The sequence below is a fragment of the Actinia tenebrosa genome, unplaced genomic scaffold, assembly GCF_029948245.1.
Source record: "Actinia tenebrosa isolate PJP-AT-01 unplaced genomic scaffold, QUT_ActTen_1.0 PGA_scaffold1__47_contigs__length_23844297, whole genome shotgun sequence".
Taxonomy (NCBI): Eukaryota; Metazoa; Cnidaria; class Anthozoa; order Actiniaria; family Actiniidae; genus Actinia; species Actinia tenebrosa.
In genome coordinates this window covers 22,177,726-22,204,294 of record NW_028292578.1, presented here as the reverse complement: position 1 = coordinate 22,204,294, position 26,569 = coordinate 22,177,726, and the positions used below count along the sequence as shown (strand labels likewise).

The 26,569-nt window shown below is 37.8% G+C and overlaps 2 protein-coding genes across 3 annotated transcripts; one reads left to right on the top strand and one right to left on the bottom strand.

Moving 5' to 3' along the window:
* The first annotated feature begins 46 nt into the window (after nt 1-46).
* LOC116305513 (kinesin-like protein unc-104) lies at nt 47-25,906 on the top strand. Of its 2 annotated transcripts, XM_031715446.2 has the most exons (54): nt 50-503; nt 1,380-1,456; nt 2,145-2,221; nt 2,366-2,465; nt 2,576-2,641; nt 2,979-3,157; nt 3,244-3,321; nt 3,799-3,832; nt 3,972-4,049; nt 4,474-4,539; nt 4,632-4,716; nt 5,184-5,262; nt 5,631-5,694; nt 5,818-5,899; nt 6,191-6,258; nt 6,381-6,460; nt 6,604-6,679; nt 6,931-7,010; nt 7,403-7,494; nt 9,318-9,401; nt 15,206-15,262; nt 15,431-15,517; nt 15,824-15,917; nt 16,635-16,707; nt 16,853-16,888; nt 17,049-17,112; nt 17,187-17,272; nt 17,404-17,472; nt 17,781-17,941; nt 18,042-18,161; nt 18,248-18,366; nt 18,584-18,645; nt 18,869-19,038; nt 19,217-19,310; nt 19,385-19,503; nt 19,573-19,616; nt 19,811-19,841; nt 19,922-19,996; nt 20,095-20,155; nt 20,255-20,339; nt 20,702-20,864; nt 21,083-21,134; nt 21,299-21,384; nt 21,660-21,704; nt 21,783-21,841; nt 21,965-22,107; nt 22,194-22,460; nt 23,379-23,429; nt 23,517-23,617; nt 23,695-23,767; nt 24,068-24,115; nt 24,210-24,278; nt 24,354-24,478; nt 24,805-25,906. In XM_031715446.2, exons 1-54 carry the CDS (start codon nt 404-406, stop codon nt 24,839-24,841), a joined length of 4,671 nt encoding a protein of 1,556 aa, XP_031571306.2. In that variant the 5' UTR covers nt 50-403; the 3' UTR covers nt 24,842-25,906. The 2 variants fall into 2 exon arrangements, with proteins under 2 accessions (XP_088888752.1, XP_031571306.2); XM_089032626.1 differs by lacking the exons at nt 23,695-23,767; nt 24,354-24,478; nt 24,805-25,906 and having other exon boundaries at nt 47-503; nt 24,210-24,228.
* Nucleotides 11,187-13,436, bottom strand: LOC116305515 (adrenocorticotropic hormone receptor). Its single transcript, XM_031715449.2, is given in 2 exon segments — nt 11,187-13,208; nt 13,210-13,436. Coding segments are annotated over 2 exon segments (984 nt in total). The 5' UTR covers nt 13,291-13,436; the 3' UTR covers nt 11,187-12,305.
* Nucleotides 25,907-26,569: the final 663 nt, after the last annotated feature.

Here is a 26,569-nt window from a genome sequence, read left to right as displayed (position 1 = left end):
TATTGATTGGTAACTAGTTGTATTTCACTTCCGGTTTGTAACCCTCACGTGACCATGTGTGATGATTTGCTTCCAGTAATCATATGATGCACCGGTAAAAACCTTGTTTTCCTCCACAAAACCACGACAAAAACCACGACAAATATACCTTTACCTTTAATCAAACACCACGAAACGCTCTGAAAGCTATTGCCATTCATCGAGGAACACTCAAGGACTATTTTCGTAGTCAGATAGTGAGACAATTCTCAATAGACGAATTTACAACAGGTGTGGATCCTGATCTTTGACTTGGAAAATTTTCTTGGATGGCGGACATGGGCTGAATATTTTGGCAGCGGGATGGCGAATGAAGTGAATACAGCCTTCGTTGAATCTTTGGGTGGTGTCTTAGGAAATAAATATGTCTTCTGTCAAAGTGTGTGTACGAGTGAGACCATTCAATGCTCGGGAAAACCTCCGTCAATGCAAGTGTATCATTGCCATGCATGGACCAACAACTTGTGAGTAACAAGAAATTATACTGTTGAAGAATGTTAAATATTGAATGTCTTGCTGTGTTCCTTGTGTCTTGCTTTTTGCTGTGATGAACCATTCATTTACAGTCTATTATTCTCGTATTGGTATGAAACAAAGTCAATATAGTCTTGAAAACCATAATCACATTCAACCATTCATGCATTGGTTTGAATAAAAATCCCAATCTTGAAAGCTAAAAATATTTTATTCTTGTCCCTCAATAACTAATATTTATACAGCCCCATGGTGGCTCCTTGTCAACATGTAATGAATCCAATTATTATTAATGTTTGAACAAGACAAACTGTCTATAAATTCAAGTACAATTGTTCATTTTGTACATTTACTTTTCCTACCTGCTGCTTTATATAATGTGTTTAGAATTTTCTTTTCCCAAACATCTTTGCTTATTGTACATAAGATTATACCTTTTGGCAGTGATTTTTCTAAATTTTTAGTTTCAAATTCCCTTTTCCACAGAAAATGTTAATTCCATTTTAGACGACATGAATAATTAATGTTCTAAGGGATTAATACCAAAAGATTAATAGAATCCCCCTGGAGGAATATCCAGAAATTTCAAGGAAGGGAAATAAGACTTAAGATTTGCTGCTTTCTCTTTTAGTTTCCATTAGCACTGGGTAGTTTTTGCATAGAAAAGGAAGTGCTTTTCTCAATTGATTCTATGATGAATGTCTGAATAGTGTATATAGATAAATAAATGGGGGAAATTGAAATTGATTTTAATGTATTTTATAATGAAATAATAACAAATTGTAACTATTGAGTAATTAAATATTATATTGTATATACTCTATAGTAAAGGTCGTTGTACTTAATGTTTTGTATTGATGTTTCAGCTATCCTAAACCCAAAGCATTTAAGTGAAAAACCAAAAAACTTCTCTTATGATTATTCGTACTGGTCTCATTCTCAGGTATTAATTCTAGCTTGTCAGATGAAAAGAACATTCTAGCCCTGGAAGGGGGGGGGAGTACTCCGCCAGGATTTGGATAGGGGTGTTCTGCTGGGATTCTGAAAGGGGTACCCTGTTCATGATAAAAAAACTCAAATTTGTGGACCCTGTTTATGATAAAAGATATAATTAATTGCACTGAGTTCCTGTTTCAATAATTATCATGTCAGCTTGCGTATTGTTTTTTTTTGATTACCATAATAACCAGTTTCGGTCAATAGGAAAGTAGAAACCCTGAATGTGAAAGGAAACTCAGGAAGAACTTGGAACTTGAGTGAAATTGCATACCCTGTTTATGACAAGAAGCTCGAAAAGCCACACCCTGTTCAGCGGATCATCTCAGTATAGTCCATATATGGGAGTACCCCCCCCTCCCGGGATTCTAGCACATAACACATATTCCTTTAAATCTCACTGTGTTTGACTAACACCACAATTTTTAACAGTCAGCCCCGTTATTTGTGTGATTAAAACATTTATTACGTTTGTACATTAAGCTGCATGGCACAAGCAGCCTACAGGGCACAATCTGTCAAATAATACATACATCAATGATTTCATTTATTCCTCTATACATTGTTTGAACTGATATAATAATCCATTAACTAAAGGATATTCTATTCTTATGCTTTAAATTTTTTTCTCCCAGGATGATCCACACTTTGCAAATCAGAAGCAAGTTTATTCAGATGTTGGCTGTGAAATGCTACAGCATGCTTTTGAAGGGTGTGTTTTTGGAAAATATCCACATGCAAATAACCTTTGTAATATAGTAGATTAATCAACCTCTTTATATAGCTGTGATCTAATAAAGGTGACCACTCGTATGTAAGCTTGTCTGTAGTAATTTGTTATATGATGGTTTTCTAGATATAATGTTTGTATCTTTGCTTATGGACAAACTGGATCTGGCAAATCATATACCATGATGGGCAAGCAAGAACCTGGTCAAAAAGGCATTATACCACAGGTCTGTATTGACACCAGTATATATACCAGTATTAATACTAATATTGTTTAATGATTAATTAATTTTAATTAATTTTGATTAACTATATTACCGTTTTTATGCTCAAACAGCTATGTGAAGAACTTTTTCAAAAAGTTGAGCAGGAGACAAGTGAAGACTTGACATTTTCTGTTGAAGTAAGTTTGCACTGTCTAGCATTTACAATATTATTACTAGCTAAGACTATTCTGTTAGCCAGCAATGTTACTAATGCATAGTACCATTGTTGGGCTGACCGTCCAAAACCTTCAGTTGTCCCTTAGCTGCTACCACTCGTTTTCTCGTTGCTACCTGATTGAGTCATGATGGGTAAATCATGCAATACACTGCAGTCAATCAAAAGAAATTTTTCGGTACTTTTACATTCTCTGATTGACTGCAGTATGTATTGTCCAATGGGAGAGAACGTATTGCATGACGACCTTAAACAGTAGGTTCATAGGAGCCTTGTATTTTTCAATTTCATTTTTTTAGGTGAGTTACTTAGAAATCTACTGTGAAAGAGTGAGAGATCTTCTAAGCCCAACAGCGAAGAACAACTTGAGAGTAAGAGAGCACCCTGTGTTAGGGCCGTATGTTGAGGATCTTGCAAAGCTTGCTGTTACTTCATTTGCTGACATTAATGACTTGATTGATGAAGGAAACAAAGCCAGGCAAGCTAATTTTTTGATATCATTAATAACTATTTATTAATTGGTTATTTTAAGGTCTTAATATTAAAAAAATATTTTTTTACCAGGACTGTAGCTGCCACCAACATGAATGAAACCAGTAGTAGATCCCATGCAATATTCAGTATTATATTCACTCAAAGAAAGTAAGTTGCCATGGTGATGAGTAGCATATTATATGTTATTATCTCGAAGTCTGGATGAAGATCTAAAAAAAATCTACAAAGCTTTGGCTGTTGTATCACAGCATGGGACAATCACAACAGAGCTATAGGCTCCAAACTAAGTGAAAGCCCAAAGATCGAATTAGAATTTAGAAGTTGATTTTTGAGGAGGGAAGAAAACTGGAGAACCCGGAGAAAAACCCTTGAAGCACAGGAAAGAACCAACAAACAACTCTACTCACATACGACATCGAGATCGGCAGGACTCGAAATCAGGCCGCATTGGTGAGAGGCGGCGCATTAGTAGTGCACATGACCGGTGGAGCAATCTGATTGGTTCCTTGAGAGGTCAAAATCCTGCAGCCAGAGGAACTCAACCATCATCTGGACCTCCTACTTGGTTAATAAATGCCATGAATTTTGAACGAAGATTGATTTGTTTTACTTTATTTTCATTAGGCATGATGAACTAAGTAACCTTACTACTGAAAAGGTAGGAACAATTTTATTTTTAGAAGATTTATAAATGAGATGGAAGGGAAATAAAAAAATGGGAGAAATGTTAAACCTGACAGACAACAATTGCTAGCTTCTCCTGAGTTGCTTAAAACATTTTTTGATGAATATTTCAGGTTAGTAAACTCAGCCTTGTGGATCTGGCTGGAAGTGAACGAGCTGATTCTACTGGTAACACAGGAGAAAGACTCAAGGTATGGTGTATTGATGGTGAAGGAGAGTCAATGCGTATCCATGACATTCCATAGGCATAGCCCTTGAAAATTTTGTTTCTTTCCTCATGGAAACGATTGGATTGATGTCCACCATAACTCCATTTTGTTGTGAATGCAAATTGTATGATTCCACATTAGACCTTATTCGTCATGGTGCAATGCTTTCCCATTACAGTCATATTTCATTCCCTTGAGTATCATTCTTTGTTTAACGGTTGTGCATGAGAAGACACATGAATATGGATAAAACTCAAACAAAGAACCTTATTCTCAAGAGAATGACACGTGGTATGAAATGGCAAAACATTACACCACAGCTAGGTCTATTGAGAACAACTCTAAAGGAGGAAATGAGGTCAATCCTGTTGAGAGGCATGAAAGTAAAAATGATATCTTTTCACAGGAAGGTGCAAACATCAATAAATCTCTAACAACACTTGGAAAAGTTATCTCTGCATTAGCTGAACAGGTAACAACATTTGAAATAATGGAGATAAGGATACTGACAATGAGTGGCAATATTTTGACCTTTTCTTTTGTTTGTTTCATCTTATTCACTAGTCTTCTCATCACAAGAAGAAAAGACATTCAGAATTCATACCTTACAGAGACTCCATCTTGACTTGGCTTCTCAAAGAAAATCTAGGTTAGATACATTATTAGTTATCTAAGCTCTAATCCTTTTATTTCAACATACACTGTCAATATGTAAACTCTGCAGTAAACGCACAAACTTCCTGTCATTATTCAAGTACAGTACATGTACATGTATGCAGCACAATATATTTAATGACTGTTTTAAATGTTAATTTTAAATCCTCTCAGCTTTGCTTCAGACATCACACATTTGTTCATTTACACCAGCTTCTCTGGTTTTTCTCCTCTGCTAATCCTTATAAACTAAATTACAATTTGATCTGTGAGTTAGCCATGCCCTGACTTAGATCAACCAAGATATTGTTTCAGGGTTTGATCTGTGAGTTAGCCATGCCCTGACTTAGATCAACCAAGATATTGTTTCAGGGTTTGATCTGTGAGTTAGCCATGCCCTGACTTAGATCAAACAAGATATTGTTTCAGGGTATTGATAAAATTTGATGTTTTTTTTTACAGGTGGTAATTCTAAAACTACCATGATAGCCGCCATCAGCCCAGCTGATATCAACTTTGAAGAGACCTTGAGTACTCTAAGGTAATAACCCTTCTCTCCTCCTGGATGCTGGGTATTTCATTGCTTGCTGATGCTAGCCTGTCCCAGAAGTGCTCTTCCCAAAGTGAGGTCAAAATCAAGCTGGAATCCTCTTCTTACTCCTGTGTCAAAGAAGGAGGGGGGGATTAAGGGGAGGGCTGAAGTGGCCCCACCCAGTCCCAAGACTGCCTTGGCTTGCCTTTTGAAATTTGATCTCCTCCTGGATTCTGTCATTAGGGTACATTGATGTAACATTGATCTGTTATCAAGCTATTTGTGCAGCTCTTATTTTGTTTTATTTTGGTTTCATTTCCCATTTGTTTTTCTTTTTCCATCTCTTTTTTATCTCATTTCTTCTATTAATTATCCAGATATGCTGATCGCACCAAGCACATCTTGTGTAAGGCTGTTATCAATGAGGATCCTAATGCTAAGGTATCTATACCAGCTTTTGTCCTGTCTCCCCTACCCTGATAATCGAAAATGTCTTCCCCAGGGGGAGGGGGAGGGTGAGAATTCTTTGAACTTTGAACTATATTCATATTCTGTTTTTGTCAGATCATTCGCGAACTTAAAGAAGAGGTTTTAAAACTAAAGGAAATCCTTCTTCAAGAGGGATATGATGTAGAGCATCTTGAATGTAAGTTACATCTGTTACCATGGAAAATATGTCACCAATGATTACAAAATTCATGACTTGAGGATCATTTACCTTGAACATTACGGGTGACCCTGATATGGTTAGGTCTTTCATTTTCTTTCCCAAGGTACTTGAAACCAAAAACAAAAGAGTTAGCCCTAGCAGTAGTGGTCACCCTACATCCGTGTAAGTGGGGCCTTAGTTACTCCTCAATTCCCAACATGCTCTGTATAGTTCATGAGTATGTTTCCCAAGGTACCTCATTATCTACCAAATATTTTTATCTTACAGCAATGCTTGCCAAATCAGGTCCAATACGTCGAACAAGTGGAGAGTATGGAACAATTGAGAAACTTCAGGTAATATCTACAACACTAGCAGCTGATGTCACAGATTGTATGGGCTTCTTTCCCTGAAGAAATGCACATTCTATGAAAATTAAACAATCTTGCAGTGATAGACATTTTGTTCATTTTTTTAGGTTTCAGAGAAACTGATTGCAGAACTCAATGAGACTTGGGAAGAGAAGCTCAGAAAAACTGAAGCCATCAAACAGGAAAGGTAAGGTATTATTTGTCCATATTGTTATCCATTAAATGGTATATCATGGTGACTCCATTTGCCCATATCTTATTGATAACGAGGATGGCATCACCTACAACATGATGGCACCATTTGCACCATTTTCCTTTGTTTGTCTGCAGGGAAGCCATGTTGGTGGAGATGGGTGTGGCAATTGGAGAGGATGGAAACACTGTTGGTCTTTTCCAACCCAAAAAGGTACATAAACAAAACCTTTTCTTTCTGCCGACAATACTTAAACCAGATTTCGTCCCACTTTGCTGGATGAGATGTGTTGTCGTTCCAAGGAGAGTAAATATCTTATGGTTGATGAATTCTTGGTACAGGGGTGTCATGCCTTGAGTGTGCCGTGAACAAGCAGTCTGATTGGCTAAGCAGCACACTGTGATTGGTTCTACTGTTGACTCATTTATATGTAACACATGTTATTTGTTTATTTTCTTGAATAGAGCCCACATTTAGTGAACTTGAACGAAGATCCACTGATGTCGGAATGTTTGTTATACTACATCAAGGATGGTATTACAAGGTTAGTAGTACAATGAAGATAAACACATCCACCCCCACCCTCCACAGTACACACACTATACAGTCAGTATCTGCTGATGTCGGAATGTTTGTTATACTACATCAAGGATGGTATTACAAGGTTAGTAGTACAATGAAGATAAACACATCCACCCCCACCCTCCACAGTACACACACTATACAGTCAGTATCCACTGATGTCTGAATGCTTGTTATACTACATCAAGGATGGTATTACAAGGTTAGTGGTACTCTGGTACGATCACGGTATACACCCTACCCCACCCCCACAGTATACACCATAAACCCTATAGACACACACCCAGTGCACACCGACACATACAGTCGGTATGCGCATTTTAATCCAAGTCCATTACCATGGTGATATTTCAGGGTTGGTAGTGCACAAGCCCAGAGTCATCAAGATGTCCAGCTCAGTGGGACACACATCTTGGATGAACATTGTATCTTTGAAAATACCAACAGTAAGTGTTTGCTTAAGCCTAAATTCAACCGTTAAAATCTGTATCGTTATTCTTGGTTTGCAATCAATCCCAAGAGAGCACAATAACAAAAGAGATATCTGCCATGTTGGAAGATATAACAAAAGAATTCATTGAAAAATCTTTTGTCAAATTCTTCCAACATGGCGGCTATGACGTCTATTGCAAACGAAGAATTGAAAAAAGAAAGGTGCTCTGGCTATTAAATGGCTTTTCCACGCTGGGCCAATCAAAAAAGCGATACAATTTAGCACCATCCAATCACATTGCTCTTGTCAGAAACGAGTGGGGGTTGGGCATTATTTGTCGGACGGGGACTGGGAAACGTTCAATCAGCTGCTCGAGTAATGTAAAAACAAGGTGTCAAGTATTTTACTTTTACAAAGATTACCCAAGATAAATTTAAATGAGGTTTAAAATAAATGAAAAATCTTATGTACAGATGGTGGGATTCGAACCCGCCTCCACCGGGAAAAAAAAAAAAAATCGACTCCAATTTGCCATACCCCCTGAGACATCCGCAGAGCTGGGGCGTCGTATGGACTTCGGACCTGACGGCGATTAAATCCTTCTGCCCTTGGGTGTACGAATTACGCAAGAAAATGTTCTAGCCGAAGCATCAGGGGAGAGACCAGCCGGCCCCCAGACCATATCGGCTAATCCCTTGCATCTCTGCCACGCACGGAATCGGTTGAAAAACTAATGTCAAAAAGTCTAGTCTATCCGGTGCATTGTTTTCACCGCTATTGTTGTGCAAATTTCATGGAACAGTGGTCCAGTGGGAAAAAACTTGGGCATTCAAGATACTGAGTCAAGCCCGTTAGAGCGGGGTTAGTACCTGGATGGGTGACCTAAATATTATACCTGCTCATGGTTTTGTACTTATCTTTTCCGCTTTATTTTTAATTTAGAAAATATCGTTAATTTTTTTACATTTCTGAATCCTTTGAACAACATTACACTTTAATTACTCTGACCACATTTTACTATAATTTCCGTGTGTCATTTCAGCTTTCATGCTTCACAAACAAACTGACAGTCTTTCTTACTAATTAAGCTTTATTATGCAGTACCCTAGTAATTGAATGGTTTCGAGTTCAACAGCTGTCCTGTGTTTTTCTCTGTCTTCTCTCGTTACGAACCAGTTATTCTGTCAATATCGTATCTTAGTGTCAATCGTCAAGTAATAATTGCAGTAAAATTTAAAAAAGTTGTCGCAAATGAAGCCTTCATCAGCACGTACTATACTAAGCAATATATAATTGCATTTCGCGAGAATCAATTAAAAAACAACGCAGTTAATTCGGGCTTAAAATAAGCTGAAGTTAGAGTGACACTTTTCTTGAAAAAAGGAAGGATATTTCATCACTATGATTGAATTTAATAGGATCTTCGGAGTTATCATAATTAAAATGTTCTAGACACGTTTTTTTTTTTTTTTTTGCCCTGATTGTAGTACTAATATTCTCCCGCGCAACAGACCATTCTCTCTGCTAATGGACGATTGCGCGCTCATTATTCTGATATACCGTGACGTCAGAACAGTAGTCTAAAGAATGAATTGCAAGAATTTTTTTGAAACTAATTTTTCTTTTAAGAAAAGAACTATTTGTATAAAACTCCTAGACGCTCGCTTTAGGATGTGTAAGCTTTCAAGAGTGCGCGCGTAATTTTTAAAACAATTACAGAAAGACAAACCTCAATTAAAGGATGAAATACGAAAATATTTGAATTTGAATTTGAAAACTTTCCTTTAACCTTGTATTTAAACTGATAAAGTGTTTTTTATTTGATATTTCCATTAGATGTTGTCAAGATTTCTCCTTGTGAAAATAGCCGAACCTTCGTCAATGGAAAACTCATTTCCGAGATCACAACTCTCAAATCAGGTGAGATTCAACTCTTTGTCGTTCAATTGGCAGGCTTCCTTTTATATTATTTTCCATTGCTATAATTTACTAAGCTTTGTTTTGCCAGCTGCTTCGTAGTTTTAGTAAGTTTTATTGCGATTGACTTTATTGAGCCATATTATTTTATTTCATACGTATTTTTAGTTGTACATATGAGCATATGCATATGAAATATGCGCGTTATAAGTAATAAATTTATTATAATTTATTACTTCGAGTTTGGAGCCCCTGGGGGGTAGGGGTTGGGGTATGGTTAGTCTAAAGTCAGATTCGCTTAACGGAGAATTCTCACAACCTCAGAGTCGGAGAGGGGCTGGATTGAACTAGTCTTCAGAGTACAGAATTACGATTTATTAAGGGAGGGGTATCGTGGTGTCATAAGCAATCAGTGGAACACAACAGAACAGTGTTTCCATCTTACGATTAACCTTGTGTTTGTCCGGATGGTATAGTAGAATATTATTCGAAGAATTAGTTAGAAGCAATGTTTATTTTACGTCTAGATCATGTTGAACAACACTGGGGTGTTTATTTAGACGCGTTGGTGAAAACAATTGTCTTTGGGGAATTTCTTTTAGCGATCAATCAAGATAAGACTTCAATTTTATTAAAACTAGATAACTATAATGAATATGCTTTAGATATGACCTTTGTTAGTGTATAATGAGAGGTTCGTTCACGGTAATCAATGCGGTAGAAGCTTGCGGTGGATATCTTTATTCCTGCCCGGATAACGCGCTAAACCTAAAGAAATGATTATTACTAAACATGGTGTTTAGAACACTAGGGGACAATAACAAAAACAAAACAAGCTTTTGTCCCTAAGATACTCAACTCTTTCAACTTCTGTTCTCTTTAATGGAGCTTTACTCTATGGGGTTTTCCCTGCCCTGGTTTAAAATCTCAGGAGGGAGGAGTGAGGATAGTTTCGTCATATGGATATCAATGTTCAGTGTATTCAGGTTTAGTAGCGTGTCTGCTATCAAGAACGAAGAAAATACACAGTGAGCCGAACCACGATACTCTGGTAAAAGAATCCTAAATAGTATATGAATGACAAGGCATTTGTAATATTTAGGCTAACCAAGTAGTTGCTTATTTTATTACTGACAACATATTGCTCTATTATAGTTTTCAATATCATTAGTAGGAACGTCACTGTTCGGTGAGATCAAATGAAGACAGGTCTTCAATTGCTGTCGTTTTTTGTTCAGTTTATTTACTTTTTTCATTCCCGCACGAGTAGAATCAGTATGCTGATGAGAATCATATTTTTTACCTTACGTATTTCATTATTCTCAATAGATTTCAGTTAGAATCATATGGTGCTAATGATGAATATAAGTTTGAACACTGATAGTCTTTAAAAAGGAGTGTTAATAAAATAGCTACAATCGTCGTCTTTTTGACAGCTCGACTAACAATTCCTCCTCTCGCTTCCCCCTCATTGTCAAAGTGTCAGTTATACTAAAATAACCAGCAGTCTTCATGGAAAGGCATTTAAACTTTGAAGAATTTTGGCATTTTTCCGGAAATCCAAAAATTCGCCTCAACGAGTCCTTATTGCTAGTATACCTAATATTTGACTATAGTTCACAATATTATTATCATCGAATACTGGCCGCAGACCACGGGTAAACAGAGCAGTTCATTAATAAAGCTGACTTGTCCATAGTTTATTCATACTCTTGTGACGGCACTATATTTCAAATGCCGCGACAGCGCGAGTTCGTTGAGTTAACGCAAAGGAATGAGAACGGAGAGTAACTTTACAAAACAATTTATTGAATCGCACGACTGAATAATTTTAACTAATACAACTTGAAATCGTAAATATCACACGCTAGGAAAATAAATATCACTAAGTAACCAATACCAATCACACATACTAAGCGATGAAATATAGGATATCACACTTCTAAATTAACTCACTATTTTGGTTACACTCCACACTCGGTAACAAGAGAAGAGGTGCACTCATACCTTATAAAGTTGTTGGAAGCGTACCAAGTTGTTGTAGCATTCGGGTTCCCGACTAACACACCAAACTAGCGTGGTAACTCTCCTTTTATAGTCCAAGGATCTTGAAGGACAGCTGCCAGTCTAGCTCAGTTTTATCTTAACAACCAGTATGTCGTGCACCCCCCTTACTTAGCCTAGTTGGTAACTATGCAGTGAGAAATCTTAGTTTTCTTACCACTTCGTAATGAAGCACATAAAAACGTACATACTCCTAAAAAGACTAACTCTTTGTTTACCATCTTATGAAAAGAAATCAAACTTTAACTCAATTTGGTACGGGAATAACTTAGTTAGAATTTCCGAAATGGTAAACAGAAAATATCGTAAACAAGTCATAACCTAAGCTAAAATATTAAAATGATATTTAAGGACAACCCAGATTTAAGCGTCTGTGGCAACCGCGTATCCAACAAAACTAAACTAATTTCTAAAGAGATCGTAGGTTAATGAAGATTTAGCGCTAATGAGCACATGGCTAAACAATACGCGAACTAACCCGAATATTCCCGTGAGATCGTTACAATCGGAACCGATTTGTTAGCGCATTGTTTCAGCCATGCACAATCTATTGCTGCGGATTAACTCGTTATCCTTTGTAGTAAGAAAAGACTTCCTAAAGTTACTATAACTTTTATCCTGCTATTATGACCAACTGGGCTTGAATTTGACTTATTGACTAAATTGAATTAAATATTGAACGGTTGAGCTAATCATTAACTCGGCTAAAATTCTCTGTCGTCACACTCTTCAACATGTATGTCTCACAAATCCCGGGATGGAAAAAGGCCTCATATAGCTCAGTTGTCTACGATTTTTTCCCAAGTGCTCAGCCTGCCTGGTCTCATATGCACTTTTATTCTTTCAAGACATTTTTTGGGTACTGTTCTCGTTCACCGGTCTTTTTGGCATCTTTAGTGAAGTCCTCTTTCTATCATCTGCCACTGGTCTTAAAAAGGCTCTCTTTATTGCTTGTCTAAACTCTTGAGATCTTATGGAATAAATCCAAGGGTTGATAGCACTGCTACAGTAGGCTACCAAACAAGCCCACGGCCATTCTATGGTTTCGTTGTATAAATGCGCACACTTGCCTTTAATTGTAAGACTAACACAAGCTACTACTACACTAGGAGCATATGAGATGGCGAACACTCCAATAACAATCGCTATTGTGAACGCTGCTTTGGTGTTCTTTACCGCTTTGGAGTGTTGCTCCTGTTCTTGCGTATTCGATAGACTAGCGATGTTCCTTATCTGCAATCTTGCAGTCCTGAAGATCGCAGTATAACAGTAACAAGTAATGCAAAGAGGGAATAAGCATGCAAGAATGATAGTTGCTAACCATAGCCATGGTAAGTCTTTCTCTCTCAAAAAGACCCTTAACAAAGCGATTGACAGCGATGAGGTCCATAAGAAGACGATGATGATCTGACATCGACGGGTAGTCATGACTGTCTCGTAGTACATTGCCCGTGTGATGGCGATAAACCGATCAATACTTATGGTAGTAAAACTAAACGTTGATATCAAGAGACATTGGATCCAGAGATAATCCTCAGCTACATCAAAACCATGTGGAATGATGTTTGTGTACATCTGATAACCATAAACTACGGCACGAACGATGAGGATAGGATTGAGAACCAAGCCCACCAAGAGATCTGCTAACGCTAGTGAAGCAATGAAAAAATTCGACACAGATTGCAATGCCTCTGTTTTGTACACTGTCCATAACACAACAGAATTCCCCACGATGGAAAAAACAGACGGAGATGCCACTAAGTGTTCCAAGAACTAGAAAAGATGGCGAAAACTGGTAGCTGGAACAAGCCTCTGTGCTGTTGTTCATGACGGTTCTAATTACAGAAACTACGATTCACTTACCCGCGTTTTTGTTTTCTTGGATATCATATTGTTTAACTACTTTCATGAATAATTTGGTGTCGTTAGTTATCAGGCTTGTGTGTCACGTTTAACATCGACGTCAATGTCTTCAATTGATGTAATAATTTATATTTACCGTCTTAATCGGTTTTGCGTTAGCATATTGATGACTCACAGCTCTCATGCCATCACGGTGTCGTTAATAGAAACTAAGTAGAAAAAAATAAATCGAAAACAGAAGGAATCAGGTAGCCACTCTAAACCTTTCTGCCTTAAGTGGTTTCTGGAGAAAAAGTCAACTTGTCGTGTCTTAGCGATTGTGTTGTTACCTAAGTGACTGAATCATGTTTAAACAACGGGCTTCTTGCAACTAACTCAAATCTGCACTAAAAACATATCCCTCATCAACAGTGTTTACAAAAATGGCGGGGAATAGTCGTGAATTGAAAGGAAAACGACGATTTTTTCTCTTTTTTTTATTTCGTTTGATTTCGTCGTTAATTTATTTTTCATTAATTGCTTATTTTGAAATCTTTGCATCCATAAAAAAGCACTCAAAATTCTCCGTCAACTAATAAACCATTGTTTCTAAGCAATGTTTTTTTTGTCTCCTCTCGTTTAACAGCAGTTTTTTTCTTGCTCAATATTACTACCCGTACAATAACATTCCATTTTCAAGCCCGACAGCTGTCTTTAGCGTCGACTGGCTACCACCTTTTATGTTCGTCTGACTTCTAAAGTATAATTTGAACAAAAAAAGACAATATCACTCGTTATTTGTACAAATCGACAGAGCTTCCTTTTTAAAGTTAGTTTTTCTCAGTGCCCTCTCAACGACGCCTCTAGAAAAGTGTATGTGGACAATGACGCATAGGAGACTCGTGAATTTTTTTTAAGAAGTGAGAAATCTATATTAAAGCTGTTTTTGCGGGGTCCTGTGGTGGCACAAACAGCAGTAAACCAAACCACACTTTTATTACAGCTCAGCATCTGTTACTAGAAACACCGTCCAGTGTGGTTTTCTTACTTAGTTATAATATTTCCACTTTTCAAAGCCAAGCGGCAATTTCAAAGTGAGTAGATGCATTGATAGATCGGTTCCTATGCGGGTTATAAATTCAATGGAAAACAAGTGAGTAAACTTGTTTGAGCTGCGTTGGTATTGAAAAGAAAATGATAAAGGAAAAAAACTGGCTGTCTGGTGACTAATTTATAAGTATTCTTCAGTTCTTTTGTTAACGGCTTCCCGTTCGGATAAGATAAAAATTGATAGAAGAGATTGAAGAGAGAAATTGAACTTGGGTAAATTAAACGTACTACGACGACTGTATGAAAGATATGAATGAAATTTAATAAGTCGGATGAAAGACGATTAAATGAATAGATTAGAATGAATGAATGGTGAATGGATAAACTAAAAAATGATTGAATGAATGAATGACATTGGTGAATGAATGAAAATGAGCGAACGAACGACAAACGAACAAACAAATGAACGAACGAACGAACGAACGAACGAACGAACGGACGGACGGACGGACGGACGGACGGACGAACGAATGAATCTCATTAAACGATCGTCACTTCGAAAGATGTCATCTGAATGCAGCTGATACTATTATCATACACATGCCAAACGTATTTCTAATATAGTTTAATTACAGTTAGAAAGATCAATCAACATATAAAAATGTCATATAAAACATCACATCTCTTTATTGATCGTGGAAATCTTTATATTGGGTTTGTTTTTTTGCCCCCACACCTAACACCTCGTCGTTATAATAGTCAAGTAACAGTCTTACTGTAGTACCATGTATGCAGGGTGAGATAAGGTATGACAGGCTGTCAATAACTTGTTCATTGTTGTACTCTTTTAGGTGATCGTATTATTCTTGGTAATAATCATGTGTTCCGTTTCAACCACCCACATCAAGGTAGGATATCTCACTAAATTTCCCATTTATTTTCCCTTTCACTTCTCTTTTATGTTAAAATAAGAAACTTTTCTTTTTCAACTTTTTCTCCTCTTATAGTTAGCTGTTTCATTTATTTATCACTTTCATTTGTTTCCCATTTTAATTTATTCCCATTTTTGTTCCTAGCGTTGGCTGAACGCATTCGAAGATCAAGAGACAACGTTGATCAAGAGACTCGAAGGTCAAGAGATAACGTTGATCAAGAGACAGCAGGTTAGTGTTAACACAGTCTCATAACCAAGTGTTATTCGGTCACAACTAGAGTACTTCATGGACCCCTTTCTGCCATAGAGAACATGTTGTCGTATGACACTAATCCCAAAACACAGAAGTACCAAAGTTCACGAATAAAAGAAAAAGATAAATTTTATCATCCTAAAACTTTTCAAATGAAGAAAATTGAAAAAAAAAAAACGGGATAAAATTGTGATGCGTATGAATGTGTTGAGAGAAAAGTGCGTAATCTTTTTTTTCGATTTTGTTTTCTTTAATTTGGTTGACGATGCCTTTTGTTCGTAGCGCGTGAAGCAAACAGCGAGGAGCCCATGGACTGGTCATATGCTGTGCTGGAGTTATTACGAGAGCAAGGTTACATGAAAGAAATGAATGATAGGTAACTATAGACTACCAATCCGGTATATTGACTACCAACCCGATATATTGACTACTAACCCGGTATATTGACTACCAACCCGATATATTGACTACCAACCCGGTATATTGGCTACCAACCCGGTATATTGACTACCAACCCGGTATATTGACTACCAACCCGGTATATTGACTACCAACCCGGTATATTGACTACCAACCCGGCAAATTGACCATCTACTCAGCAAACAAGATCTAGAGAAAACGTTGGATTGTGTGTACTAGTTATTGGTTGAAGTACAGACCGATGGTTGTAAAATGCACTGACATTTTCGTGGGTGGAAGGGGGTTGATGTTGACCAACGGGATAAGGATATATAAGCACTATAACTTATCTATATTTCTATATCTCAACGGGATAAGGGTAAGGCTTAAAAGAGGTCAAATAAAATTGAGCTGTTGACTCAAATTCTTTGGGGGTAGTGGTGGGGATAGGGTTGGGTAGGAGAGTTTAACCTAGGTTCTCTGGGGGTAGTAGTGGGGATAGCGTTGGGTAGGAGAGTTTAACCTAGATTCTTTGGGGGTAGTGGTGGGGATAGGGTTGGGTAGGAGAGTTTAACCTAGATTCTTTGGGGGTAGTAGTGGGGTTAGGGTCGGGTAGGAGAGTGTAACCTAGATTCTTTGGGGGTAGTGGTGGGGTTTAAGAGGGTAGCTAATATTCTCTAATCTCTTGCCTCAGAGTCATCGAGCTTGAAGATAGAATCAGATATGAAAAAGATCAGGCAGGATTGCTGTTGGAAAAGCAAAGAAAGGTTAGTTATTGAACCATACGCTACACCACAGGGTGACCATAGATTTACCATACCATGCCACAGGGTGACCATAAATATACCGTAGTGCACCACGTGGTAATCTAAGGTGAATCTGTAAATAATCTTAATTTATTATTATTTTCAGACTTATGAGACTAAACTACAACAACTCCAACGACAAGTGAGTAATCTGGTTAGAGGTCTCTTTTGGGCTACCTGTGGTGGATAAATCCACTTTGTAATATAAATCCACTTGATACTGTTGATGCGGTATATATAAATAAACAAGACTATTCAACACGTGCCTCTTTCATTGGTAGCTGTTACTTATTCTCTTATAGGTTGATCTGACGTCATTTCCGTCCAGTGACTTTGAAAGTGAAATTGACTTAACAAGTGCAGGAAGTAAGTATGAAGCATGTCTTCGTCTTCACATAACGCGTTTTATATTGACGTAAACTGATTGAGTGTTTTTTCAGGTGAGAGTCCTCTAACAGAGAGGGAAATGAACCTGGCGTTGTCTGTCATCTACAAATGGCGGACATTCTTTTACACCTCTTTACGAGTGAGTTGAATTTTCTTTAAATTATTCATTCTTATTTTTAAAAATCCTGCGCTTAAAATCTACGAGTATTGCTTGTCTTGTTGGGGTAGAAGAGTGAGATATCTTAACACATACTTATATCGTAATGACAGGATGATATTCTAAGTCACGCGGTTCTCATCAAAGAGGCAAACGCCATTAGCGTCGAACTCAAGAAAAAGGTAAGCGGCTAACTTAGAAACTAAGATTTAGATCTTATACTTAGGCTCCCTCTGTTTATAACGTCGAAGTGGTCTGGGTTCTTACGTATTTTGCCTAATGGATTCCGCAACTTTCTGTCCCGAAAATCCCCGATTTACAAGTTTAAACTTTATGAAACTGAAAGCTTTTTTATATGATTGATTGGGTTGTTCAAACATGGCTTTCAGCCAATAAGAGCTTGCGTTTTATCTCAGTTGTTTGTTTTTATACCGAGAGGTGTGCTAAAATAGCCAATCACAAAGTACGTTATATCTTGATTGTTTTATAGGTAGACTTCCAGTTCACTCTTCTGACAGAGACTTTATTTACTCCGTTACCTGAGAATCTTCGCGAGGACAGCCATCAAGACAACCACCCAACTGTAGTCTGCGTTGAAGTTCAAGATAAGAAAAATGGCGCAACGCACTATTGGTCACTCAAAAAACTAAGGTGCGGACTGTATTTGTTTGAACTCAATAACTGGCGATAACACCACGCATTACCACAGGAAGCCCAACAGATTGATCATATACGTTGTGTTTTCTAATAGATCTCGCTTGGAAGACATGCGCTTCATGTACGAAACTGCAGCCGAATCAACGGCCAGCGTCACGTTCGAGTCAGGAGATCCATTCTATGATGACTTTCCTTGGTTTCGTATCGTTGGAAGGTACGAGTATAATAGAAATGAGTGGAGTAAAAGAGCTTTTTACTTTACATCGTTCTTAGCACCATCTCTTTCTCTGTCCTCAACAGGTCGTTCGTGTATCTTAGTAACCTGGTCTATGGTATCAGTCTAGAGCAGTCCACGCCCATCATCAGTGAGACAGGAGAACTAAAGGGACATCTGCTGATCAGTATACAACAATGTCAAGGTTAGTACTGTGCGGGCAAACAAGAAATCGTATGATCATTTGGAAAACCCACATTAACCAGGGGAAAGCCACATTAACCAGGGAAAACCCACATTAACCAGGGAAAACCGATATAAACCAAGGAAAACCCACATTAACCAGGGGAAACCCACATTAACCAGGGGAAACCCACATGAGCCAGTTATTGCTTACTTATTGCTTACTGTTTCAATTTCAGATCAACGCACAGAAATGGACGAAGCCAGTCGATCTTGTATCTTATGGTTGACGTTTGGAGAGGTAATTAGAAGGATAATATTCTTGTACAGCAGTATTAAGCAGCCGCATGTGTGCACACTAATTAGTTTTGATCAGCTAATCCGCTTTTAGCAACCGTACTTCGCACGATCTTGGAAACACAACGTACTTTCGAACCACGGAGAAAAGACGTAATTAACGCAGACTATAACTCCAATGAATAATGCTCGGGATCTTAAATGATATGTAAATGAAATATTTGCAGAGCGTTACGAGGTGGAAAAATCCCGACCTGGATGAAATCGAGGAGGACGAAGGAGGAGAAAGGTTTTCTAAAGGAGCACTTGTGATGGGGACTACGTTTATATTCACCGTTACTGTCATCAAAGCTGCTGGGCTTCCTGTGGATTATACTGATATATTCTGCCAGTTCAGGTTGGTTTGACTTTATTGGTCAGTTACGATAGTTTTATTAGGAAGATTGATAAGCGCCCGCGAGCCGTTGACCTGTGTTTATCACCATCATCGCATTGAGCATGCGCAGGAAGTCAGATTTGGGACAAGCGTCTGAAATACAATGACTTTTCATTGTTTTCTGATCTTTCAATTTTAGATTCCTTGACTCAGCAGAAGATGTTGGCTTCTCAACCGAGCCTGCTAGTATCATGGGTGGGGACTCGGCACTAGAGTTTAACCATTACCAGAAGGTACATAATCAATGGATGAACCATAAATGGATTATAAGTTTGATGAGTTGAATCATTTCATTATCTTGCGGTAGATTGGCGTACTGGTGACGAGGGAGTTCATTGACTATGTCAGTACAAGACCCTTACAGATTCAAGTATTTGGACACTATCGTAACCACCCTAATCACCAGGCCAGTATTACCATGCCAAGGTGAGTAGGACTGGAACAGGATTATTATCACCATTCCTACTTAACTAATAGCTTGTCAATCTCTTCTAGGGCGGTTCCCAAGGTAACAGATGACGTCAGACCAGTTGAACAAGGTAACCTATAAAATGCTTTTTCTTACTGATTGACTGCTTCATAACCATTTTTTCAATTGCGCTTTACGTCATCGTGCCCATGTTGATGAGAAAAAATCCTCGTTAACATTGCCACCATGTCTTTGTCATTTAACTCTCTTGGGAATGTGCGAGACCCATCAATATTAACTGACGACCTGTTTGTTTTTCTTTAGTCTACATACAACCAACAAGTTCCACGACAAAGTAGGTTGATGATCATTTTTTTTCTTAGCTAGTTCTTTATTGTCGTTACTAAATAAATCCTGTTTGACTCTTGTCCATAGGGACGAAGAACCCACCAGTTTAACTTTTGATTTCGTGGTATGGATCGAGGTATTTGAACTGTCACCATCAGGAGAGTAAGTAAACCATAATGTTAGGCTGGTTATATTGGTTGCAGCTATTTTAATGCACGTTTAAAGGAATCAAGACGATGCAAATTATGTTTTTGGTATAGGTATTTTCCTTGTGTCGTGAAGCCAAAAAAAGACGAAACTAAAGTCTTTCTTCTTCATCAAGTAAGTCTGCAAAATGTGATGTTTACAATTTGTCAACTGCGCATGTCTGTTGAAAGAATCCGCTGTTTAACTTTAATGATTGTTGATTTTGTTCTTTAGGGAATTCAGCGTCGTCTGGTAGTGACACTGATGCACGAAAATTCTCCTGATGTACGCATCAGAAAACTAACCAGTGTAACAATAGGTGTGTTTACCATACTCATATGCCATGATATTACACCTGTATCTGGTACGCCATGCTCATATACCATGATGTTATGCCATTATCTGGTACACCATGCTCATATGCCATGATATTATACCATCATCTGGTACACCATGCTCATATACCATGATATTATGCCATTATCTGGTACACCATGCTCATATACCATGATATTATGCCATTATCTGGTACACCATGCTCATATGCCATGATATTACACCTGTATCTGATACACCATGCTCATATACCATGATATTATGCCATTATCTGATACACCATGCTCATATACCATGATATTATGCCATCATTTTGTATCTGATCTATGAACAATTCATGTCTAGGTCAAGTTCGTTCGTCCAAGGCAGCACCAAGTCGTCTATCATCGCCCTTGTCGCTAAACATTCTATCACCTCAAATCCAGTCCCATCCTAATGATGAGAGAGCTGTTTTCAAGTTTGAAGCATCATGGGACTCATCGCTACACAATTCAATCCTGTTAAATAGGTAAATGACATGCGACCTTAAAATCCTACGTACTGCTCATGTAACATTGTCTAGTACTTTCAGCTAGCTTCACTGAGTTTCCCCTGATTTCACTGATAAAAAATAAGTCGTCCCACTTCTTTCAGGAGATATAGCATCATCATCAGATCGTACAGTCGTTCCCCTGTGTACCCCCGTCTTCGTTTTATAACTGTTTTGTTCGCTTATTTGTTGTACAGGGTGACTCCTCTTGGAGAAGTTGTGTACGTAACAATGTCTGCTTATCTCGAGGTAATTGATATCAGAAATTTAATTTCAGCCCTTGCAATTCTCTCGGAGAATGTTTTTCTACTGCCCTACGCAACCCGAGGGGGAAGGGGTGGAAGCATGCTGGAACAATTATTGAAGAATGATAACAATAATTGTCATGCTTTTATATTTTTTATTCTTTTCAGTTGGACAGCTGTTGTCGCAGAGCATGTCTTAGTAAAGATATTTGTTTAGAAGTGTACAACAGAGACGCCAAGACCACGCCCTCTAGGTAACTTCTTATTGGTTAATCCTGATTATATACGTCTTTAAAATTTTTAGACCTTGTATCTTTTGTTGTTATTACTTGCCGTGGATGATATTGCTTCTGCTGTTGCTGTTGTTGTTGCTGTTGTTGTTCGCCGCTGTTGTTTTGTCGTAATTGCTGCTTTTGCTGTTTTCATCAGCGGCGTTAATGATGATGCTGTTCTCTGTTGTTGTAATTGTTGTTATGACAGTGTAAAGATGGCTTCATTATAATCTGCTTCATTTTTATCCTATATCCAGGTCAGTCTGGAAGATCATCACTGGATCCACAGCAAACCCACCCTGGTAAGAAATCCCGTCACCATGGTTACCCAAGCACTTATCCTAAACGCATTTTTAACTCGATTTTGTGTATTATCTTAGTTTTAAATACAGCGGGATTTACGAGTTGACTCTACATCCTGCAGACAGAAGTGGACGTGGTTAGTAAGACTTTTAGTCTTCCATTTTTGAATTCTTCGTCTTCCTATATGTTGAATTGCATCTGCCAATTTAGAACATTTTTCTAAAAACAATTCGACTTGTTTTGTTGATTTGTTTTTCAGTTCGAAGACCAACAAGAAAAGTCGTGGACACGTCAAACATTTACGTAAGAGGTGAAGAAAACCTACACGGATGGAAACCAAAAGGTCCTTCGATAATAGACGAACATCAGAAACAACTGGACAAGTTAGAAAGACTCCAAGAGGTATCTTGTACTTTTACTATCACGAACCACCCCGATGTATGACTAATGTGAATTTACAACTGGTTGTTGGTTTGTTTTCAAACTAGGTCGGTAAAGCTCGTCATATCCTTGCTGTAGCAGATCATCTTCGTGAACCACAGTGCCCAGCTGCAAAGCTTCCACCATGTAACACCGCTTTGTTCTCATCTACAACAAGCAGTAGTTTTCCCACTCAAACATCGCGGACGGTGAATTTTGGTAGTTTGTCTCTTAGCTCGTCATATCTCTCAGGGTGCTCCCTCTCGGTAGGCAAATCCCCAGCGTTTACTAACCAGGTTGACTCTGAAAAGACACAGGAATGTCTTTTACGAAAGGTAGCTTGAAACCTTCATCTTTAATTTTACTTCACCACTTTTATTTTACTTTTATTTTATTCTCGTACATTCTTGAAAGTGCTGTTAACTAGCTTCCAGTTTTCTTCGTTAGTGTCTGCTTAGTGCAATAGCAAACGTGGCCAGTTTCGGTAAATCCCCCTCCCATCCCCCCTATAATAAATTTGTTTATGCGACAATGTAAAATTTTCCCGCTCTTGTTTGTGTGCGCTTGTAATTTTCCCACCGTTTTCACACGTCATGGCATCGCCAAATCGCCTTCTGTTATATAAAGTACACGTGTGGGATGGAGGCATAATGGCCAGTAAACAGCACTTCGATAATCTCCCTATGCATGATTCATCACGCATGCGTAAAGCACCCATGTCTTTTTCGTTAAATCGTATTTTTACATTCACCCACACGTCAAGGGGTTCCCTTTCAGGCAGGTAATCTAACTAATAGGTACTTTCAGTTTATTAATGGTGCTTTTTGATTATATCATTATGGTTCAAGTTGATTGCAGTCGTGAGTTTGACAATCGCTTAGCACGTATAGTACTTTTTAACATATATTTTGTGTTTTGGTTATGACATGGAGCTGCATAATAGATTTGCATGAATAGAGAATACTGGTGATTCTGTTAGGGCGTTTGCTCTGAACAAATTCACCATTTTCCATACATTGGTTCACTGGTCAAACACAAAGCACGCAAGCGAGGCGCCAAGGTATTTTCAAAGGGTTATTCAAATTTGAACCTTGCAACCTCGACTGAATGCTTTGTGTTTGACCAGTAAACCAATGTACGGAAAATGGTGAATACGCACCATTATCCTGAATCACTTTGCTTGCTCTCGGAAGAGGCAGTTCGTGACGTACTTATCCCACTTATTCTGAGAACAATTATGTCTTTAATATTAGTGCTTACATCTTCTGACATCGAAGAAAGCTATCAAAGATTTCCAACAAATGGTACGTACAGTATTATAAGTTATCTAAGACAAAAAAACAGCCGATAGAAATTCATGAAATTGGGATACCTGTGATCTTGTTTGATAGGTCCAAAGCTCAGCACCTCAGTCATCACGTGACCCCACGTCACCCGATGACGTCAGCAGGGCAGACTATTTCGTGCCGTCATTGAAAGAAATTCGAAAAAAGTAAGGTAGAAACGTTTGTTGTTGTTTATCTTTGCTGTTTTGTTCTCAATGTTTCGTTTGTTTGTTTTGTATTTTAGTCCGGTTATTGCTAAGAAAGGCTACTTGCTGGTAATGGACGATAGCTCGTGTCTGTGGAAGAGAGTGTGGGTTGTAAGTAATCGTGTAGACAACTCACACGAAGTATTATAAACCTTATATTTATTTGCTTGTTGTTATAGTCGTTGTTGAGCAGATTCTGTATGACTGGGAAACAAATTGTCACATGGAATCAAACGAACCAATCATGGTGCGCGAAATTACTTCTTATCCACTTATATGCGGCAGCACGGCACGGCGCAACAATCATACAAAATCTGCTCTAGGTGCAACAGTCCTATGACGTACTAACGTAGTCAACAGCTTTGTAATTGACAAGATTTTTTTAGAACAGTATTGGTATTTGCTTATCAGGTGGTAAGAAAACCGTATGTACTCTTCTACAGTCACGAACAGGAGCCGGTATGTAATAATCACTCGATTCTTCCGCGGGTGGGGTATCTGTTCGTTCAGTTCAACATTATCATTTTCATGTTTCTTGTACTTTGTTTTACAGATAGAATATTTTGTTATCAATCTCAAGAATGCCAAAGTCGAGTGTTCACAAGACGAGACCGTTCAAACAGTAAGACATCGAAGTATTCACATCAAACAATCATCGATATTTGACGATAATTAACACCCTTTCTTTCCGCTTCAGACGAATAAAGTATTTTCATTACGGACTGGTCATGGGCGATATTTACTCCAACCAACGCCTGACCTCGAAGAAGAGGTCCATGAATGGCTGTACGCTATAGACCCTTTACTAATGGGTACAATAAGGTAAGGAACCATACACATAGGGGCCATGTTAAACACATGAATAAAGAACCAGGGTCTTAGTCTCTTACCCCTCTTGTATTATTGTCTTACAAGTCTCTAATCAACACCAGCCTTACCTTCTCCATTCAACAGTGTTGAAGCCTGAAATCATTTTTTTTCAGGTCTTTCTTTACAGCGTTCGCTTAGTTCGCTCATTCACTGTGATGATCAACACATCTATCATTATTTCACCACAGTTCTATCCATTCAATATTCAGTGTTGTCCTTGCCTGAAGATAGGGAGGAGCATAGTATCCAGCTAATGTATGTAAATGATTTTATCGCAGATCTCGGAGGTCAAGTATGAGACGTGGAGTACGATGACAGAAAGCCACATTTTTTAACAACTGAACCCTCTTAAGTGCTATCTTTACTCAAACCTTTTGTGACACTAAAACAAGGATTGGCAGCCATGTTGAAAAGTAACCACGCATGGATCACCTTCATTTGTGTTGGTGTTATGGATATCATCAAAAAAGCAACAAGTTTTTTCTAAATTAACCGAGTAATGGCAAACGAATTCCAACAGCAGACATGATGTGTAGACTAATACCCCATTCACACCTAAACGTGTTTAGTTAAACTATGTTTTCATTAGGAAAAAAATTGAGAAACTGGAAACCTACAATATAATAAAACTTTCTAAAATATTGTCACAGCAAGACAATGGATAGTTTACATGCATTATTTGACCAAATATTGTGCAGTGTTCGTAGATAGTTTTCCAAACCTGTTTATTTAAACTTTTAATCATGTTTAAGCCTTGGTGTGAATGGAGTATAAGAAATCAAAGATGAAAATAATGAAGTTTAAAAAAATGGATTCGGTTTGACCACAGGGTGATAGATGCTGTTATACTAAAGAAAAGACATCAAATGTGCTTTCTGAAAGCTCTCCAAAAACACAAGTTTTCTATTAGGATAACAAATTGAAGTTACAGAAACAAACATTTTATTTTTTATTTATAAATAAGGTTACAAATAGTAGTGAGGGAACATTATCTTTCATGAATTAACGTTGTGGTATTATATGTAATTTATAAACCACGTTTTTTCACACCTAAAAATCTTAGGCCACGTAGTATTTAATAATAAATTAACAGCAATTACAGCAATTCGTATTTAGGCTTCTTAAGGAAAATGGATAAATAAGCAATATTCTACCAGAAATTAAATTAATAATTGCAATGGATAAGAAATTGAATTTTGCTGCACGCAATATTGCGACATTTTTTGAATTACCATACGATATAATTATCGATGCGCCTGTCTTTAGTAGTTTATTGGCCATTGGTAACTTGCATTGTTGCGGTATTTTAATCTGTCATCGGTTTAATGACAGCATAATCAGCGCCTTAGTCAACAAAAATTAAAGACAATTTTTTTAAAATGTCAATTGTTACTTCTTTTGGAATAATAGAATAGAAAATGACCTATAAAAAAATTGTTTACACCCTTACTTCTTCCTTATTCCTCCCTCCCTCCCTCCCTCTCTCCCTCCATAACCCCTCCCTCCCTTCCCTCTTCCCTCCCTCCCTTCCCTCCCTTCTTCTCTCAGTCCAACCCCTCTTCCCTCCCTTCCTCCTTTACCAATCCTTTGAGACGAATCCTAACCAGAGAGAGAAACTATATATTGCGCGCATTACTCTGAACACGAACAGAAGAGACGACCAGAGCAAATATACTCCGCAAGTGCTCTTGAAGCCTTGCGCCCGCAATGCTTGATGAGTAATAAGCACATACAGACAACCCAATCCACAGTTTGAGATGAAAGGTCATCATGAAGAGAGCAAAAGAACTTATTAAATGAGTAGGCTTCATCTTTTTACTTTCTTACAAGACAGCAGCAATCGATTTCCTTTCTGTCTGTCAGTTAGTAGTTTATGTCTGTCTGTCTTCCAATTGTCTGTCTGTCTGTCTGTCATCTCTTAAAAAAATCAAGTTTTATAAACCAATATTTTATTGGTTTAGCGTAAAGAAACTTTTATATTTCAATTGCAAATACAAGTGCATTTTCTACTAGATTTCTACTAGATAAAATAAAAGACAAAAA

Bases quoted from the DNA above. Each gene is read 5' to 3' on its own strand.
- LOC116305513 (XM_031715446.2), top strand. From the start codon at position 404: ATGTCTTCTGTCAAAGTGTGTGTACGAGTGAGACCATTCAATGCTCGG. The intron at 3,833-3,971 runs GTAGGAACAATT...TGAATATTTCAG, and splicing joins GTAACCTTACTACTGAAAAG to GTTAGTAAACTCAGCCTTGT. The intron at 18,162-18,247 runs GTACGAGTATAA...TGTCCTCAACAG, and splicing joins TGGTTTCGTATCGTTGGAAG to GTCGTTCGTGTATCTTAGTA.